General features: G+C 42.4%; 1 protein-coding gene across 2 annotated transcripts in view; it reads right to left on the reverse strand.

Moving 5' to 3' along the window:
• ATP2A2 (ATPase sarcoplasmic/endoplasmic reticulum Ca2+ transporting 2) overlaps window positions 1-20,522 on the reverse strand; it is a 50,119-nt gene that overhangs the window by 13,481 nt on the left and 16,116 nt on the right. For both annotated transcript variants that reach the window (XM_054695354.1, XM_037511191.2), the window contains exons 6-11: window positions 10,714-10,794; window positions 8,540-8,625; window positions 6,634-7,098; window positions 2,326-2,414; window positions 1,709-1,811; window positions 766-897 (exon numbers count right to left, since the gene is read on the reverse strand). In XM_054695354.1, coding sequence (XP_054551329.1) covers window positions 766-897; window positions 1,709-1,811; window positions 2,326-2,414; window positions 6,634-7,098; window positions 8,540-8,625; window positions 10,714-10,794 — 956 coding nt within the window. The remainder of the gene's footprint in view (window positions 1-765; window positions 898-1,708; window positions 1,812-2,325; window positions 2,415-6,633; window positions 7,099-8,539; window positions 8,626-10,713; window positions 10,795-20,522) is intronic.

Genomic DNA, 20,522 nt, shown 5'->3' on the forward strand with positions numbered 1-20,522 from the left:
TTGAACAGTGAGGGCGGAAGCCTCCACAGTAAGCTGGTCAGGACAAGCCAGACCTGACCTCAGTGACCACAATATGAGGAGCTAATGCCCCCCAACCCCCAAGAGCCCACCGTGCTAGGTTTGTTTTACAATAGTCCCATCAGATTCTGTGGCTCAAACCAACCATGAAGCCAGAGCCGAGTAAAACAACCTCAACAGCTACCGAGGGCACCAGTCACCTGGGCAGGCTGGTCACTTGGCTCTCCTCAACAAGTAGGTCAGCTGCCCGCCACCTTGCTCAGCCTAGGATCCCACACTCCAGGGCTGAGAGGCTAGATAAGGGCTGAGGGGCGCGGATCTGTCCACGTCCTTGCCCCTGGCGGCATGCCTGGGCCCTCCCACGATGACTGACCTTTGACTATTAAGTCAGCCTTGAAGTTATGGCAATTCTGCTTCAAAATAACATGTTACAGTTTAATGAGACTAGATTGCATTTGTTAATGTGCTAACTCTTCACATTGTATTATGAGAAATGTGAGTTTGTAACTTCTGTTTTGGTTAGCACGCCCATGTAAGGTTTTAGTACCGGCGTTACGTAGGCCTCATCAAATGGGTTGAGAACAGTTTCATTTTCCCTCTTTCCCCTGGTCTGTGAGTGAACACAGGGAAGGAGCTATATTTAGTTTGACAAAATCAGGATAGAAGCACTAAGACAGAGAATGCACGGACTAAGGACATACACGAACGCTGGCAGTACGCATAGTAATATGAAACTCAAATACTGACCGAGTTGCAGGCATTTGCTCGTTCTATTTTAGAAAGACCCTTCAATTCGGTATCAAATACATTCATCTTCTCTACCAGGCAAGTGAGAGCAGTCTCTGTAGCTTCTCCGACTTTTTCATACACACCTTTAGCCTGTATTGGTTAGAGACACAGAAAGTATGAAAAGGGAAAAGTAGCAAACAGGTGAATTTCTCTTTAATACAGACTTTTTCCCACAAGGACAATCTGTCCTCTACTGTGTCCATTATTCTATGGGTCATTTTTATCCTGTTCTGGAGCACAAGATCCAGATAATTAAAAATACACTCAATTCCCAGGGGTGTATTTTATTTTATTCTAAGAATTAGGTTTGTAAAATTTCCCTTAATTATTAAATTCAAACAGAGTTTTCAAGTAGAACTTATCATTTCATGCCATTACGTAGTCTAAATTGATCACACTGTTTCTGATGGGGACCGATTTGCCTTTGAGATAGAAACCAAAGGGTCTGTCTCATTATTTATAATTAAAAAAGGAGCAAAAAATATGCTTATATTTTATCTTTTTAAAATCATCAGCACAGTCCCTTAAGTCTTGCCTTATCTGTCTTCAAAGGCATGCTACCCAACTTTTAAAAAGCAAAATCTATATCCTGTAATTTCAGCAAGAAGTATTTTCTATGTTGGGTTTTTGTTCATTTAAAGTTACCCAACTATGGACACAATTCTCAGTTAAGTAACTGCAGTGCTTAGTCACAGAGGATACATAAAAGGCTCTCCGCTTTCTGTGGGTAGGTCACGCTGGCTGGCCCTGATACAGATAGGCTCTTGAGTGGAAAGAGGAAATAAAATCAGGAACCCTCACCTTTCAGAAGGGAGGCAGGAAGGCTTCATTTTCATTCCGCCCACCCCACCATCCTTGCACCAGGAGAGTCAGGTATAGTTTCATTCATGAAGTACCTTACCTCATTGTAATCCAAAGCAGAGTCATTACAAAGAGCACAAATTGTTGCCAATTCTACAAGACCATCATACTGATGGCATTTCACTGGTTTATCATCTTTATGCCTGTCAAAAGAAAAGAGTCTTAAGAACAGTGTCATTCATCTCTGTTGATTTTTATATAATTATTTAATAGTATAAATAGCATTTCACGGAAAATAGACTGGCCAAGTATTCAAAAGAACTAGAGTGATGGCTCTTGTGAATTAATAACTACAAAATTCAGTAAAAACTATCTAAATGATCATAGGAGGAAAAGACTTAGGACACACAATTAACTTGATTAGTCTGTAACAACTTCTGCCCTTCAACTCCCTTTCAGAAAAAACCTCAATTATGACAAGGACCATTTTTTGAAATTTAAAGAGAGAGGAAAATTATAAATGCAAAAATTGTTTTTGCTTTCAAGTGGAAGCTAAAGATGAAAAAAAGTAACTAGCTTAGAACTGGTTTTCTTTAATATCTGATCACATAAACCACATGAACCAGAAAACTGTCATCACTTTTTAGAGACACTGAATCTATATAAAGACCAAACCGCCGCCATGGAACCTTTCAACTGTCAGGAGGGACTACGTACACTTCTCCAATCGGTGCGTATGTTGATCCAGTTATGGTGAACTCATTAAGGGAACAAGTGTCACCATCAACTTTGTCCAGAATGAACATCTACAGGGAAAAAAAAAAAAGGGGGGGGGTGTTTAAATGCATAAACAAATATACTGAAAAAGAAAAACCAAAACGTCTTTCTCACTTAATAAAACAAGAGTCTCAGTATCAAAAATATCATCCCAACTTATTCCAACTAGATGCTATCGTTTTAGATTTGCCACCCCAGCCATCTACAGGGAGAGACACAGCACCACCACAGGAGGTGTGGAATACATGTAAGCAGCGGAGACACCAAAGATGTAAACGACAACGCACATTACACCCGAGTTACAGCAACTCTGGACCAGTCAGTTCTAAAGACGCAACAGCATTCTTCAGAATGTACAGAATTCCAAATTTCAAAGTGGTTGGCTGAGAAAGTGACACGAGGTAGTCCTGTCTCAGAGCCAAGACTAAAAGTCTAGGAAAAATTAAACTTACATCTCAGAGCTCCATAAATATTCCCTAGGTAAAACAAGACAAACTGCTGCTCTGCTCCTCACTTACTTCCCTGTGGTAATAGCTCATTTTCTATGAAGCTGAGCGACTAGAGAGACAGGGAGGAGCCTGCAGTGCTGCTCCCTGCTCAGGGAACTGGTGAAGCAGCCAAGGAAAGAACTCTCAGTCTCATAGAATACAGTCAACACAAGGGAGCTTCTTAAAGATGAGGGTTTTTTCCTTGGTTTGCTTTCCAACTGTAATTCAGAAACCTAGCGTGGAAGTCTTAAAATTTGGTATGTGTTTTCATTGCAAATTGAAACTGTAAAAACCTTCTTTAAAAAAATTAGAACAGGGCCTCCCTGCTGGTGCAAGGGGCTGAGCACAGCACTGTGAAGCTATCAGCCGTCTCTGCAGCACGAGTTCAATCCCCGGCCAGGGAGCTACCCACATGGTGCAGCAGACTTCTCATGTCTCCCGCTGCTCCCCTCAGCAGAGTACTTCAGTCAACCCGCCTGTTCCGTTCCCCACTGTCTCTGGTGAATCCTCTCACCCTTTACACATCTGGCCTATACCCCAGCTCTTGTATGCATAAATATTTTTAAAAAAGCTTCTTGGGCCTCCCCTGGTGGTGCAGGCAGTTGAGAGCAGTGCTGTGAAGCTGTCCACAGCCTCTGCAGCACCGGTTCAATCCTGGCCGGTCAGCGAGGGTCCCACATGGCACGGCAGACCTCTCCTGTCATGCCCGCTGCTCCCCTCAGCAGTATATTTCGTCACTCTGCCTGTTCTGTTCCCCACTTTGTCTCTGGTGAATCCTCTCACCCTCCCGCGAATCTGGCCTGTACCCCGGTTCTTGTCTGGATAAATAGATCTTTAAAAAAATAAATAGGGCCTCCCCTGATGGTGCAGCAGTTGAGTACTGGGCTGCGAAGCTGCCCGCAGCCTCTGCAGTGCCAGTTTGATTCCTGCCGCCGGCCCTGGAGCAACCCACATGGCACGGCAGACCTCTCCTGCCTTGCCCGTTGCACCTCTCAGCAGTCCCTTCAGTCCTTCTGCCTGTTCTGCAACTTGCTCTGTCTCTGGTGAATTCTTTCACCCTCCCGTACCTCTGGCCTGTACCCCAGTGCTTATGTAAATAAATAAATAAATCTTTAAAATTAAATAAAGTTTCCAAGTAAAATAACACACACACACAGAGAGAGAGAGAGAGAGAGAGAGAGAGAGAGAGAGAGAGCGCATATGACCAAACTGCTGCAATCGGGAATCTAAGAATGTTAAACTCAAGTAAAGAGAGTCCTGTAATGCTTTAAAACACCCTTTCAGAGCATTCCAACTCATACTCCGTAAAAACATCAGCTTTTCTTTATTTTAAAATGACTTCTTGGGCTCAGAAGACTTATCATGCAGCTAATACTTCTAAATTCCAAACGCCTTATTTCAAAAGTTACCAATTAAAGCAACCTTGGAACTGAATTAATCGGAGTAAGACACAGTAACTTAAAAAAAAAAAATGGGCTTTTTAAAAAATACAAATATATAATGGGATTTAAAACTGTGGTTATGCCTGATGAAAGGCGTGTCACACAAGGAAGAGTCATGTCCATGGTCCCAATGCAGCAAGACCATTGATTCCCCTAAATTTTTTTTTAACAGATACAACTTTTTTTAAAAAGAAAGGTTGCCAAAAGGTTCTTTCCAAAGGAGTCTAACATTACACAGAATAAAGAACTGTGAGGCTAAAAAGGACGTGCTTAATGTTACACAATCATTAAACGGGAGAGACAGGATCAGGTTTAACCACTAAGAAAATCCAAGCTTCTCTCTTATTAAAAGTCGTGTGATTCCTCCAGCACGTCACTGTAACGTCTCAGGGCTTTCACTTCCTCACTTACCACTGAGCAGGATTACACGGGATTCCCTAAATTCACAAGTGAAAAATGAACTGCATTAAGCAAGTCGACATTATTGGTAGTAGACACCATTCCATTTCTTTAACAGCATTTCATAAAAGGTGAAAAAATCTTAGGGTCTATACCAGGGTACAAAATAATCTGAGACAATCAGAACATCTAAATCTGACACAATAGGACACTTTAGATAGCACGCAAGCAAACCATTTAGGAACTGCATGATGAAAATATCTCTAAGTCAAGGGCAGTTATGCAATACCACTGCAAGAAACCTCCTGTGGAATACTGATTAGCATCAGCTTTCTGTCACTGAGGTAGAACAGCACAAGGAAGCGGGCTGTTTCTTTAACAGAAGAAAACATTTTAAATCAAACAAGGGAAAAATTTAAGAACCAAAACAATTTCATTAAACTAAGAATGTAACAGAATTCATAAGCAGTTTTCTCAGGGAAACTCAGCAGGTAACATGAAATTCCTTTTCTCAAACAACCAGCTTTCCATTCATAACTAGACTTTTCGTGGATTCATCCAACCTTTGTAAGCGCCAAGGAATGAGAAGGGAGGCAGCTCAGACGACAAGTGCATCTATTTGTGAAGCCCAAGACAAACTAGCCACTGAAAAGACAAAACACCTGTCCACGCATTCCAAATCTAGCTTTGGGTTAGAGTTGGGAGTATGTGTATCTAAAAATTATAGTAAATTAACATTTGGAAAAATAAAGATTTATAAGTTTTTACTGTATTAAAACAAAAACAATTTCCAACGCTAAAACCATTATCCAAAACCTAGGCTGAGGTAAGGCTGAGAAGATGCGTGCACGTCCTAACAATGCCGCAGGAAGCATTACTTAACAGCAAAGGTTTAGTGTTCCAAGAAAATCCAACACCGCTGCCCTGTGCTATTTACTGTTAATGAAGGGCTTCAGACAATGTGAGGCTGCAGAAGATAACCTACAATTTTACCCTCCTGCTGGACATTAACCAGCCTTTGTCATCTCACATATAGTGATTCTGTTCTCATACTGAGCACATCCTTAAAATGCTTTTGTAACTGGTCTTTCCATCTTACCACTGCCTTCATTAATTCATGAGCCAAAGAGAATCTTTGACATGTGTCCACTCGGATCTGTATGAGTCATACACCTTTAGGGAAATTATCCTTTGACACCCCACCCCCCAAAGCTGTTTTAAATAAAACCTCAGGAAACTGAATTATATGAAAGAACTTAAGGAACAAATTCCTCCTCTGAAGCTTGACTGTTCATTTGCACATGTCAAGATGGGGAGCAGGGAAAAAGGGGGAAAAGTTACCCCACACTTCAGTCAGCCTACAGCTGTTTCCCCACTGCAAGTCACATCAGCCATGCCGGACTTTATTTCAAGAAATAGTTTCAGGACTTAAATGATTAATTCCTTCACCAGGGCCTCCCCTGGTGGCGCAGTGGTTGAGTGCTGGGCTGTGAAGGTAGCTGCCTACAGCCTCTGCAATGCCGGTTTGATCCCCAGCTGCCAGCGAGGGTCCCACATGGCGGGTCCCACATGGCGTGACAGACCTTTTCTGCCGCGCTCGCTGCTCCCCTCAGCGGTGTATTTGGTCAGTCTGCCTGTTCTGTTCCCCCCTCTGGCTCTGGTGAATTCTCTCACCCTCCCGCATTTCTGACTGTACCCAGTGCTTGTATAAATAAATCAACAAACAAACAAACAAATCTTTAAAAAAAAATTCCTTCACCGTATTAGAAATTATCTTCGACTCACACTACACTTACAACCCAATCTGTTTAAGCCCATGAAAAGGTATTAAGTTTTAAATCAACGATTCCGAGGGACAAGGGCATATTCTTAGAATGAATAAACCTACCAGGAAAGATTCTGAAATGACCCCCACTTACCCTGCAGACTGACATCTGGTTCGTTGTCAGCGTACCCGTCTTGTCTGAGCAGATAACAGAAGTGCAACCAAGGGTTTCCACGGACGGCAGGCTTCGAACAATGGCATTTTTCTTTGCCATTCTGCGAGTTCCGAGAGCCAAGCAGGTGGTGATGACAGCAGGCAGGCCTTCAGGAATGGCAGCTACAGCCAGGGCCACTGCAATCTTAAAGTAGTAAATGGCGCCCCTGATCCAGGAGCCTCCGTGGACAGGGTCATTGAAATGCCCGATGTTTATGATCCAGACGGCAATGCAAATAAGGGAGATGACTTTGGAAAGCTGTTCCCCAAACTCATCCAGTTTCTGCTGGAGGGGTGTTCTCTCCTGTTCTGTCGCCACCATTTCATCCCGGATCTTGCCAATTTCAGTGTTAACTCCCGTTGCCACCACCACTCCCATAGCTTTTCCAGCAGCAATGTTGGTGCCCTAAGACAACATGGGAGAAACGGTTAACACGACAGTAACACGACACCCAACTCCAATTCTGACAGTAAGCACAGACTCCACTGGGCATCCATGCTCCTCAGCCTTTCCTGCGGCTGCTATTTAGGCAACCAACCCCAATCCAACAATTCTGATGATTAACACCTTACACAGGCAGCACAGGACCTCTCTCCCTGATTTTCAGCCCCGAGCAGCTCTACACTGACCCACCTAGAGTTCTTCACAACACTTGAGCCCGACTCACAGACCAGCGTGGGGCTGAAGCAGTGTTAGAACCCGTGTTCCCAGTAATTCAAAAGCCATGCAGCCCTCAACCCCAAGCATTCTCTACCTCTGGCCCCAACAGATTGACACCCCTCCAACATGCGCGCGCGCGCGCGCGCGCACACACACACACACACACACACACACACACTCTCTCTCTCTCATCACCCGTAAAAAGAGCAAGTAATCCATGGGCCACCTTGGACCAACTCAAGCATTCAAAAATCTATGAAACCAATGTGAGTTCTCTCCCCAGCCTACTTTAAGTCCTAGTGTCCCAACAACACAAACTTCATTTCTTCATTGTAACTAACTGCTCTACAGAGTACTTTATTATAGGTGGGTAAGCTCCCACGCTAACTCACAAAAGCCTACCACTTGAAATACCACTTTAAGTTCCAAACAAGGGCCTCCCCAGTGGCGCACTGGGTTAATAAGCGCAGCGCTGTGACGCTGTCTGCAGCCTCTGCAACGCAGGTTCGATTCCCAGCCAGCCAGGGAGAGTCCCACATGGCACGGCAGACCTATCCTGTCTTGCCCACTGCTCCCCTCAGCAGTGCCTTCAGTCTGCCTGTTCTGTTCCCTGCTCTGTCTCTGGTGAATCCTCTCACCCTCCTGTGCCTCTGACCTGTACGTCAGCTCTTATATAAATCTTAATAAATAATTTCCAAACAAGCAAAATCTACAAATTTCCCAACTTCATTAAAAAAAAAAAAAAAAGTTAACAGGAAAACTGAAATAGTACAATGAATCTCCATTTTACTTTCCACCAGACTCACCAACTATTAATGATCTGCCACATCTGCCTTCTTACTAAACACACTCAATTTTACCGTGAAATATATAGAGATTATCATTTTGAAAACAGCCTTTATAGGCTAAGCCTTTTCTACAACACTTTACAGGTCGTTTTAAAATGTATGACCTGATTTTTCTTAATTCTCAAAAACTTGCAAATTGAAACTAAAGATACGTAGGATCACACATTCCACTATTACTATTATTTTCGGACAGTTGAGACTGACCACAAAGTACAATTATTCTTTGGAATATAACACTTTCTGAAATCTGACTGCTGACGAAAGAACAAACAACAATGCTGCAGGCTTACAACTCTAAGAATGCCTCCAAATCAAAACAGATTTGATGAAGTGCTTACGGAAAAGAGCATGTTCTTCTTATCTTGGTTGACGGCACGTGGGTCAGGGACAGGGTCAGTGTGCTTAATGACAGAGACAGATTCACCTACACGGTTGTGAGACAGAAGGGATGGTTAGAGCTGTGTGCGCCACACCAGAGCCTGGGAACCCTCATCCTCGCTCACGCCTCCACCACTCTCAGGAAAGAAGGACATAAGGCCCAAGTCATTCAAAAGAGATGCTCTAGTAAAATTTAGTAACAGAACTAATTTCAGAGCAAAGACTGTCAGGATTAAAATCAACACACTTTAAAAATAAATAAATAAATAAATAAATGTGCTTAATTCTAAAGTAAAACCCCAATTACCTTTATTTTCTATAGTAACTATTCAAATTTAATTTATTTTCAGGTATCATTTTATACTTTAAAAATCTGAACAAGTTTTTTATATATTTGTTGTACACGTCTATCTATGTACACACATTTCAGTGCTTTTAAAAAAGTATATTTACTTTTTTTTTTTTTTTTTTTTTTTATAGAGGCATGCTTTATTTATTTGTTTGCTGGTTTCTTTGTTTGTTTTGTTTATACATGCACTGGGTACAGTCAGAAGCGCGGGAGGGCGAGAGAATTCACCAGAGCCAGAGCGGGGAGCAGAGCAGGCAGAAGGACCGAAGTACACTGCTGAGGGGAGCAGCGGGCGGCAGGAGAGGTCTGCGCGCCATGTGGGACCCTCCTCCGGTGGCCGGGGAGCAGCCGGGGATCGAACCGGCGCCGCAGAGGCCGCGCGCAGCTTCGCAACCCAACGCTCAAGCGCTGCGCCACCGGGGAGGCCCAGTATATTTACTTTTAATGGATAAATGTAGTTATATATATGACTAATCATCTGCCAAGAAACCTACTTTTGTATAGTATTTCAAAGACGACAAATACAGTTTTAGAAATACTTGTACACTCTTGCCAGATGATTTAGTTCAATGAAACAAACCTTAAGATCAGCAGCTGCACTATAAAGATCACATGGTGAAAGAACTACTTTTTAAAACTTTTAACAATATCTTGCTAAACATGGTTTTAACTTTCCTTAATACCACCTGTGAAATACACAATCAGGATAAATCTGGGTGATGTGAAATATGGCTCTAGTTAACTTGAACGTCAGGTAACATAACATACTTGACTCTCAATATTTGACAAAGTAATTTGGTTCTTCAATCTAGCCTCAAACTATATAGAATGGTTATTTTAAAAAATTCAAGAAACTGAAAAGTTTTAAAATGGTAATTACTTCTGTAGGCACAACTTCTGAGAATTTCATACATACAGCCCAATCAATACCCCACCATTTTAAGTCTTTATCAGCTTTCAAGTTGTTGCTGATAATGGGAATTTTAGTAGATAAGCTATTAATAAAGAAACAAAAAACAGAGCCCAGGTCACTCACATCACCACTTCCATGGCATTAATTGGGTTTCAAAACTGACAATCAGATAAATCTCTTGATAATCTTTGGGTTTTACATTTACTCTCTATTTAATTCAGGTTAGTATTGTACTTAAATTATCTTCTGATTACCTTCCAGCTAACAAGATTCCTCCACCTTAGACTGTGCCTTTATCAAACAAATTGTTCTAAGCAATTCCAAGTCTAAGTGTGCAACTTAGGTTAGTAAAAGTCTTCATTTTGGGGGGCGCTAATGTTTATTAACTGTACATGGGATTATTGCAAAGTGTGTGAGATAGCAGATTAGCATTTCTCTAATTAAAAAAAAATTACAGTTCGGAGCCTATCTTTCCAGGAAAAAGAACACTAAACAAGAAATTAGTTAACGTTCCACAAAAGTTAACACTTGGGCCTTAAGATTTCTACCTCTATTAATGAAGGAATTTGTAACTTTCTTAAAAATTAAAAACAATGGTGATTATTTTTAAATCAAAACTAATTTTTGATAAAACTAAAAGACCTTATGACATGGTCAAATCTGCTTTGTTTTTAAATTATTCCTTTAAGCCTCATATTGACCAAAAAACAAACAAACAAAAAAACCCAAATTGATAAAGCATAAGGAAATAAGTATCTTGGTAACAATTAAGATTTAACAGGATAGAAAAGAATAAGTGGGCAAGAGCTAACTCCATGAGCATGGGATTTGAGACCAAAAGCAAAATGTCACTTCCAATACACAATATTTACCTGTGAGAATGGACTGGTCAACTCTTAGAGTAGTGGATTTGATGGAAGTTAATCTTATATCAGCAGGAACTTTGTCACCAACTAATTGGGGAGAAAAAAAAAGGCAACTAAAGCAATGTTTGCAACAATGTTGCATAAAGATGAATCTGCCTCCAAATAAACACAATTTTCTAAAAGAAAACCTGTATACAGGTCAAATATGTAATAAATGCTCAACTACTCTCTCAGACAATGGAAAGTAAAACTACACGAGACACTACTTTTAAAATTACCCAACTGATAAGAACAAGAGATGAGAAAATGTACAAACTTTGCAAAGAAGTACAGAAAGCAATTTTTATACAGTGACTATAAAGTCTAGAAACTAGTTTTAATAAATGTAAAAAAATCAGATAAAAATTACTAGAGACAACTCAACAGGAGCAGAGTTCAGTGAAAATTCTTTAAACTGTCAGTGCACAGCTAACAAGGACAAACTGAACACAAGTTAACACACCATGTAATATTCGCAGCCCACTTAGTATCAATAACTGCCCATGCACCCAGGTTTTGTGACAACTCTGTATATGTTACTGAATAGTAAAAAAAATTTTTTTTACAAAAAATACTTGGAGAAAGATGAGGCAACTATGTTCACAATCAAGTGACTATTTCCTTTAAGATACACTGTGTTAAACAGAAACATGAAAGATGAGTTATTGGTGTAAGGACATGCCTCAGGAAAGATGCCACAAGCTGGTCACTCCGATAGAAAAGGCGGAGGGAGACTTTTCACCTTGTACCCTTTGGAACCTTTTGAAATCAGAATTATCAAATAAATGAAAAAACCTCTTACATAACCGCTAGGAGATCCTTAAGTCAGCTGAGTTCTCTTTTTTTAGGCTAAAGAGTCTCTGTCTCTACTAGCACCGAAAGGACCCACCCACATCTTAGCCCCTTTCCTTGATGTTTATGAAGTAAAGGCCACAGCGCAAGCCCGGGAGCTAAAGTCAGTGTTTCACATGCACTCAAACACAGCAGGCATGACACCAGTGCCAACACCAAAGTGACTGGCCACTTAAAGAAAATGTACAACAGCTGTTCCTGAATTTCTGAAAGCCAACTAAGGTGATTTCAAAAGTCTTATACAAGGTGATCTAAAAACTAGAATAACTACATTCTCTCCTAAAATGCTCACAGTATTAAGTCAAATTTTCATTTTCCATACTGAATTGGTTATATATGAAGTGGCAAAATAGGCATTCTGTCTGAGAAATATTTATTTCGTTGGTTAAATCTTTAGTTCTGATTTTTCTGTTCTTCAGAGTTTTGTTTTTTTTTTTTTTTTTTTTTATATAGAGGCATGTTTTCTTTCTTTCTTTCTTTATTTGTTTGTTTTTGTTTATACATGCACTGGGTACAGTCAGAAGCGCGGGAGGGTGAGAGAATTCACCAGAGCCAGAGCAGAGAACAGAGCAGGCAGAAGGACCGAAGTACACTGCTGAGGGGAGCAGCGGGCGGCAGGAGAGGTCTGCGCGCCATGTGGGACCCTCCTCCGGTGGCCGGGGAGCAGCTGGGGATCGAACCGGCGCCGCAGAGGCCGCAGGCAGCTTTGCAACCCAGCGCTCAACCGCTGCGCCACCGGGGAGGCCCTCTTCAGAGTTTTTAAAATCAGGGAAAGTAGACTTTGCTTTTTTAAACCTTTATGTTCATGAAACAACCCCATAGACTGAGAGAAATGCAGTCACCGGGTAGCAAAGAACGAGACTGTCAATATATAATCTCCAGAGACAGAGATCCTCACTGCTTCTGACTGCAGGGACACATTAAGCAAAGGTGTAACTCCTACTGGAAATGCTTATGCAATGGACAGCAATATTCAAACTGAATGAACTAGAACCTTTCTTTTTAATAGAATTCTGCTCACACAATAAAAGTAACTATATCCTAAATTTTAGTGGCCTTCAACAGCTAAAATGCCTCACCAATATGAAAATTAAAGAATGACTTTAAAAAAAAAAAACTATTATTTGTTTGTCATAATTCAATCCTGTGTACAGTGGAACATGAAAAGAATACAAGCTCAACGATGACAAGTTTACTTGGGAAAAGTTCCTCTACTGTCTCAGGCAACTGATGCCACAATCCCACAGAGCAGAACACTTCTGTCTAACCTGAGGCAGAGGCACTCACAACCTTCAAGCATTATCACAATTCTGCAACATAACAGAGAACATACATCAGCAACCTAAGAATAGAACATTTCATGTACACTGACAGTTGTGTCTTCTATTTAAATAGTTCATATATGGGGCCTCCCCAGTGGCGCAGCGGTTGAACGCTGGGTTGCGAAGCTGCCCGCAGCCTCGGCAGTGCCAGTTGGATCCCCAGCTGCTCCCCGGCCACCGGGTGAGGGTCCCACATGGTGCGCAGACCTCTCCTGCCGCCGCTGCTCCCCTCAGCAGTGTACTTCAGTCCTTCTGCCTGCTCTGGTCCCTGCTCTGGCTCTGGTGAATTCTCTCACCCTCCCGTGCTTCTGACTGTACCCAGTGCTTGTATAAATAAACAAACAAACAAACAAACAAATAAATAAATCTTTTTAAAAATGCATAAATAAATAAATAGTTCATATATGAACTCTACCCTCATGCTCTCACATGCCTGCCACGTTTAAGGCCAGCAAATCTAATACTCAGATTGAGGAAAAACTACATTAGGTAGCAAAGGTAGCATCTTCACATTTATTTTGTGTTTCAGTGGAAATTCAGAGGGTCTGAAATTAATGGAAACATATTTGAGGAAATCAATACCAAGGTTAAATTTCTTTGCTGGGTAGCAGTCAATATATTAGCTATTAGTTGGGATCAATACTATGCACTGTGCAGCCTTATACAATATCCTAAAGAGTGTGATTCAATGCATTTGCTGTGGGGTCCAGGAATCCTTATTTTAAAAAGATCTTCATATACACTAAAAGGTCAATGCAAGAAAAAGCCAAAAGCAATAAAATGGGTCAATTACCCTGAGGAGGGTTTGTTAGTTGTGCTAAGTATGACAGCTGTAGGCCAAGACAACCCTGAGACATTTATTTCCATCTTGACCAGGCCACGTCTTCATTTCAGACAAGAAACTGAGGCTCGGTAGTAAGAACAGTCAGCAACTATAAACCAGAGACACACTACAGGGGAGTGAGGCGGGAGTAGGATCAAAACAAGGGGGGGTGGGAATTGTATGGGAACTAACCAAGATGAAAATGCATACATTGTGCAAAAATGAAAAATGATGCAAAAAATGTATACTAGGGAAAAAAAAAAAATCAAACAAAAAAAAAATTCTTCCATTTGGAAAACATCAAAAACTTTTGCACAGATTTACCGATACCCAGTCGTTCAGTATACATTTTCAAGTGAATAAAACATCTCCCGGACTCTTTAAAAAAAAACAAAAAAAACAAAACAAGTTTTGCCGGAGGAAGCGCAATGGAGGAAGCGCAATGAAGTAAAGACATCCTAACTGGCAGGGTGACTTTTGCTTCGTGTTGCTGGTAAATCAGTTTACGATTGACTACTAAAAAGCAGGTTCTCTGAAGAAGTAAAAGAGCCAGGAAAATACTTGACAAACACTTTTCCTACTGAAATAGGATTTTCCTTCCTTTGCAGGCTCCTGTGTCTCAGACAGGGCCTGGTACACGAGGAGCCGGCAGCACTACTCCAGTAACAGTTCCCTGACAGGCACATCCATGCCCTCAGGGCAAGTGGTAGTGGAAAATTCTTACTCTTGCCAAGGGGATGGCTCTGCAATTTTTTCTTCCTCTGTCTTTTTGGTTCAGGTAGTATAATAAAAGAATAAACTCTCTTATAAACTACCTTCCAGGCCTCCCCAGTGGCGCAGCTGTTAAGCCCTGGGCTGCGAAGCTGCCCACAGCCTCCGCAGTGCCAGTTTGATCCCTGGTCGGCTGGCAAGGGTCCCACATGCGCACAGACCCCTCCTGCTGCTCCCGCTGCTCCCCTCAGCAAAGTATTTCGTCAGTCTGCCTGTTCTGTTCCCTGCTCTGGTGAATTCTCTCACCCTCCCGCGCTTCTGACTGTACCCAGTGCTTGTATAAATAAATAAATAATCTTAAAAAAAAAACCTACCTTCCTTTTGTTTTAAGATTTGACATTTTTTAAGTTCAGTTCTTGGCTCTAAGTCCAAAGCTTTTAACCTACTACCACAATAGAAATTTCCACTCTGAACAAAATCCCCAATGTACCCTTTAGCTAGGTTACCGAAATGCAAATAAAAGTGAGTTAAAGGAAATGACTGCTCTGCCACCTTTTATTTTGTTTTTTTTAAGATTTATTTATGCATACAAGACTGGGGTACAGGCCAGAGGTGTGGAGGATGAGCAGATTCACCAGAGACAGAGCGGGGAACAGAACAGGCAAACTGATGAAATACACTGCTGAGGGGAGCAGCGGGAGAGGCAGGAGAAGTCTGCCAAGCCATGTGGGTTTCTCCTTGGCCAGCTGGGAATGGAACCCGTGCTGCGGACAGCTTCACAGCACTGTGCTCAACCCGCTGTGCCACCGGGAGGCCCACTCTGCCACATTTTAAAACTGAACACAAGCTCTCTTTACGTTATAACTGGGGAGTATTCATAAGCCATGATATTTAAGACAATTTACATCATTATGTCAAAAATAAATATTGACAGTTGATAGTGGGTTAAAATCAGTACTACCCTGGGCCTCCCCAGTGGCGCAGCGGTTGAGCGCTGGGTTGCGAAGCTGCCTGCAGCCTCTGCAGCGCCGGTTCGATCCCCGGCCACTGGGTGAGGGTCCCACATGGCGTGCAGACCTCTCCTGATGCCCGCTGCCCCCCTCAGCAGTGTATTCCGTCAGTCTGCCTGTTCTGCTCCCCGCTCTGGTGAATTCTCTCACCCTCCCGCGCTTCTGACTGTACCCAGTGCATGTATAAATAAATAAATAAATAAATAAAATCTTTTTTAAAAAAATAATCAGTACTACCCAGAAAAGACTTTTATATGAATTAGTTATATGTAAGGGAAAAAAACTTATTTATTGTGGCAAATTCCAGAGCTAGTCAACTCTTTTCTGAGAAAAACTGTATATATAAAACTGTATAAAGATTAGAAATTACCTTCTAAATACCACTATTGTTTAGTATTTTCCTAAGAGAAAGCATGCCATAATAGAATTAATTAACCTAAATTACTTAAACATTTAACTATGACTCAAACATTTTCACTGTTTCTAATTTGAGTCATAAATTTTGTAGTCAGGCGAAATGAATGAAATTCTTCACTTGAGAAGCCTGACTTGCCTACATAAAAATATCTGTAGAGGGCCTTCCTGGTGGTGCAAGGGCTTAAGCACAGCACTATGAAGCTGTCTGCAGCCTCTGCAGCAAGAGTTCGATCCCTGGCCAGGGAGCTAAACATATGGCGCAGCAGACCTCTCCTGTTTTGCCTGCTGCTCCCCTCAACAGTGTATTTCAGTCAATCTGTCTGTTCTGTTCCCCCCGCTGTCTCTGGTAAATCCTCTCATCTCCCACACCTCTGGCCTGTGCCCCAGCTCTTGGATGCATAAATAAATCTTTAAAAAAAAATTATCTGTAGGCCTCAGGGTGAAGGAGGAAGAACACTACAAACTGTGACATATACTATGGGGGGGAAAGGGAGAATCATCTATGATGAGACAACTTTCAAAGATGCAAATGTAATTATCACTCTCACGTTTAGACTTTGTAGCATCTCCTCCTATACTTGAGATACAGTTCAGCGTCTTCACCAAGGTCATGCATACCTTCCACCACCCAGCTCTGCTTACTTCTTTCCCTCTCCCAGCCCTGCCTCTAAGCTCCAATACAGAAAGCCTTCAGCTCCTTAGAGTTCTATCTGAATCTTCACATGCCTCCCCACTCCCAAGGCTCCCGAACAACAGAACTTTCCTTGAATCCCCTCTAGGCTGGTTTCCCTTACTGACCACATGCCCAGAGCTGTCCTGTCTTCCCCAACATCACACTAAAGCCAAAAGCTTTAGTGGCAGCGGTAGTACATGCCACGCAGCACGTAGAGGCATCAGGATGGAGCCTGTGCACATAGTACTTTCTTTAATAAACAAGCCTTAGAGACATGGAATTATCAAGTTGAAGGCTATCACAGAACCAATGAAAATATCAGGATCGAGAGACTTTAGGCAGGCTGGAGTCAACGAATTTAATAGCTTCTCCGTTTGGACGCATGTATACCAGAGGGTCAGAGACAGGGGCAGGGGACAGAGCACCTGTGAAACAGACTTTGGGGCTCTAGCTGGCAGGGTGATCGAGGGGACCAAACAAGGCTGTAACAGCCAAGAGCAAAAGCATCCAGAATATTAACCCGACTCCACCTGATGTAAGCACATTCAAGTCTGGGCACTGAAAAGAGCCACCGAGATGGTCAAGCATTAAAAATAATTACATGAACAATGAAAGAGCTAAGACTGACGTGGAAATAAAACATTCCAGGACACACCACACAGCTAACAGTCTAGCCCCAGCTCTATGCTGCACTGCCACATTATCTTGGACAAGGTACAAAGTCTCAGTTTTAGTTTACTTTCCCCTCCAGTTCTAAAAGGGAAATCAATGTAGCGTCAACTATTAAGTCATCACAGAAAGGGAATCAGACTCCAAAGTAAAAAACCTAACATATAGAACAGACATGTGTATCTCAGCCCTTCAAAGGGTATTTTAAAATAAACTGACTAAAAATGACATAGCTGGCGAGGCAGCCATTCCTTCTGTGCCGCACGGACAGCCCACCCTTCACGACACAGGTCAGTGTCCAGGGTCTAGCATGCCCGCTTGGACAGGTTTCTTTCAAGTGTTCTTTTAGAAGGTGAAAACCCATCCCTCTCCAACAAACACATGGAGCTGCAACAGTATTTATCCTCTAGACCTTTCTCTGGGCAGAACACTACAACTTTGTTAGAATGAAATTGCAGGCCGCCTTTTTCAGCTGTATACACTCTCCAACAACTGCCCTGACAGTTGCTAAAAACAGGAGACTGCTGATGCTATACCAGGCATGGCTGTAAGGGCTTATGGGTTACTAAGTCTTAATCTTCACAATTCTAAGGCAGCTGTGAGTACCTTCATTCCCAATTTACAGATGAGGAAAATAAAGCACAGCAAGTTAACCTGTTTGATCACAGCCAGCTATAAATGCTGAAAACAAAAGATGTACCAGTCCCGCGTTTCTTGGCTAGCTGGGTGGTCTGGTTTTTCCTACTCCAGTGCTGAATGTCTGAGCGCTCAGACTACTTTTGGTGCACAGACTCTCACAAGCACAATTTTCCTACAGATGTATGCTTCATTAACTCCTGATGTTTCCCTATACTCTTAATCCTATGTTCTTCTGAGTGCTTTATTTTTCAAAATTCTTTTATTAGGGGCCTCCCTGGTGATGCAGGGGGTTAAGACGCAGTACTATGAAGCTATCTGAAGCCACTGCAGCACGAGCTGTATCCCCAGCCAGGGAGCTGACCCACAGGGCGCAGCAGACCTCTCTTGTCTCTCCCGCTGCTCCCCTCAAGCAGTGTATTTTAGTCAATCTGCCTGTTCCATTCCCCATTGTCTCTGGTGAATCCTCTCACCCCCCACACCTCTGGACTTCACCCCAGTTCTATGCAAAAAAAAAAAAAAAAAAAAAAAATCTTAAAAGATTGTGTCATTTCTATCACTTACATAATCTTAAAATTATTTGCCCCAGAGTACACTTCACAACAGAAGTCATCTGAGGATATTTATGTCCTTGTGCGATTCACCAACTATGGGTTACCAAGAGACAAGAAGTTTGTTTTAAACAATCTTGAAAACAGTGGCCTTTTGGGGCCTCCCCAGTGGCGCAGCGGTTGAGCGCTGGGTTGCGAAGCTGCCCGCAGCCTCTGCGGCGCCGGTTCGATCCCCGGCTGCTCCCCGGCCACCGGAGGAGGGTCCCACATGGCTGCAGACCTCTCCTGCCACCCGCTGCTCCCCTCAGCAGTGTACTTCGGCCCTTCTGCCTGTTGTGCTCCCCGCTCTGGCTCTGGTGAATTCTCTCACCCTCCCGCGCTTCTGACTGTACCCAGTGCATGTATAAACGAAACAAACGAACAAATAAATAAATAAATAAAAACATGCCTCTATAAAAAAAAAAAAAAAAAAAAAAAAAAAAGTGGCCTTTTGAGGTAAATAACCCCACTCCCCATATACTGAACCCCCCCCAAATTCTAACATTAAGACTTTTATGGTTATCACAGCTTGATTCACTTTTATAATATCAGCAGGTGGGGGCCTCCCTGGTGGCGCAAGGGGTTAAGCGTCAGCACTATGCTGCAGCATATGAGTTCAATCCCCGGCCAGGGAGGTGACCCACATGGCACAGCAAACCTCTCCTGTCTCGCCTGCTGCTTCCCTCAGCAGTGTGTTTCAGTCAATCTGCCTGTTCTGTTCCCCACTCTGTCTCTGGTGAATCCTCTCCCCCCACCCACCTCTGTCCTGTACCCCAGGCTCTTATATGCATAAATAATCTTTAAAAAATATATATCAGCAGGCAATTCAGAAAGCTTTGAAACACTGATGTTCATTCATCTCTCATAAAACGATACCCAATTCTCTACTCTGGGTTTCCATCTACCCAGAAAAATATTTCCCTGGATTAAGGTAATACGACATTACAGTGATTTCAGAAGATGAACAACATGTAAACATTCCCATATTTTTACTAGCCAAATCCATTTTATTTGGCTCCTGTATATTTCTGAGGTTTACATAAGCATTTGCTATGCAAGCTTACACAATATCCCCTGGGAAAGTTAGCTGGCATAGCAACGTCCAAAATTTAATTTCCCTAACCTCCCCCTCAGAAAAACACCCAGTCCAGTGTAGCAGACACATCTATCAGAAGTCTTCCAGGAAAAGTTAGCAAAGAGAACGTGATAATCCTTACACCCAACAATGACTACAAAAAGGTCTGTTTCTTTTTGCAAGTAGCGAAAGAACAACCCTGTACTTGCTTTCATCCTCAAAATAGTTCACAATATTCTCCTGTTTTTCAACTAAACAGAAAGGCCCTCTTCTTCACACTCAATTTCCTAAGTGTATGTGTTACCAAGTCCAAAATCACAATTCATACCATTTATTCCTTCAGGCTAGTACTAGACTTCTGTTGACAAGGGAAATTTTAGATCTACCTCTAGAAATGAATTTCAATTCTAGTTTCACAGAACTGATTTGTTGGGGCAAATGCAGGGTCCAACTGATTTCTTTTTTTTTTTTTTTAAATAGAGGCATGTTTTATTTATTTATTTGTTTGTTTGTTTGTTTTGTTTATACATGCACTGGGTACAGTCAGAAGCGCGGGAGGGTGAGAGAATTCACCAGAGCCAGAGCGGGGAGCAGAGCAGGCAGAAGGACCGAAGGACACTGCTGAGGGGAGCAGCGGGCGGCAGGAGAGGTCTGCGCGCCATGTGGGACCCTCCTCCGGTGGCCGGGGAGCAGCCGGGGATTGAACCGGCTGCCGCAGAGGCCGCGGGCAGCTTCGCAACCCAGCGCTCTACCGCTGCACCACCGGGGAGGCCCCCCAACTGATTTCTAATCCAAATAAAGGTGGAAGTTAAAAAGTGTCAACAAGTATAGTTTTAATAAGTACTTATTTATCTGGGCCGGTTAAGTAGACGCAGTATGTTTTTCCAAAAGGCCCATATTCTTCACTGTAAAATGCCTCAGGATTAGTGTTCCTAATTCATGACCCAGTGGCTCTAATAATCCAGCACAGCTATCATTTCTTTTTTAAAAAAGATTTA

This window comes from Talpa occidentalis, unplaced genomic scaffold, assembly GCF_014898055.3.
Source record: "Talpa occidentalis isolate TD23 unplaced genomic scaffold, MPIMG_talOcc4v2.1 talOcc4.14, whole genome shotgun sequence".
Taxonomy (NCBI): Eukaryota; Metazoa; Chordata; class Mammalia; order Eulipotyphla; family Talpidae; genus Talpa; species Talpa occidentalis.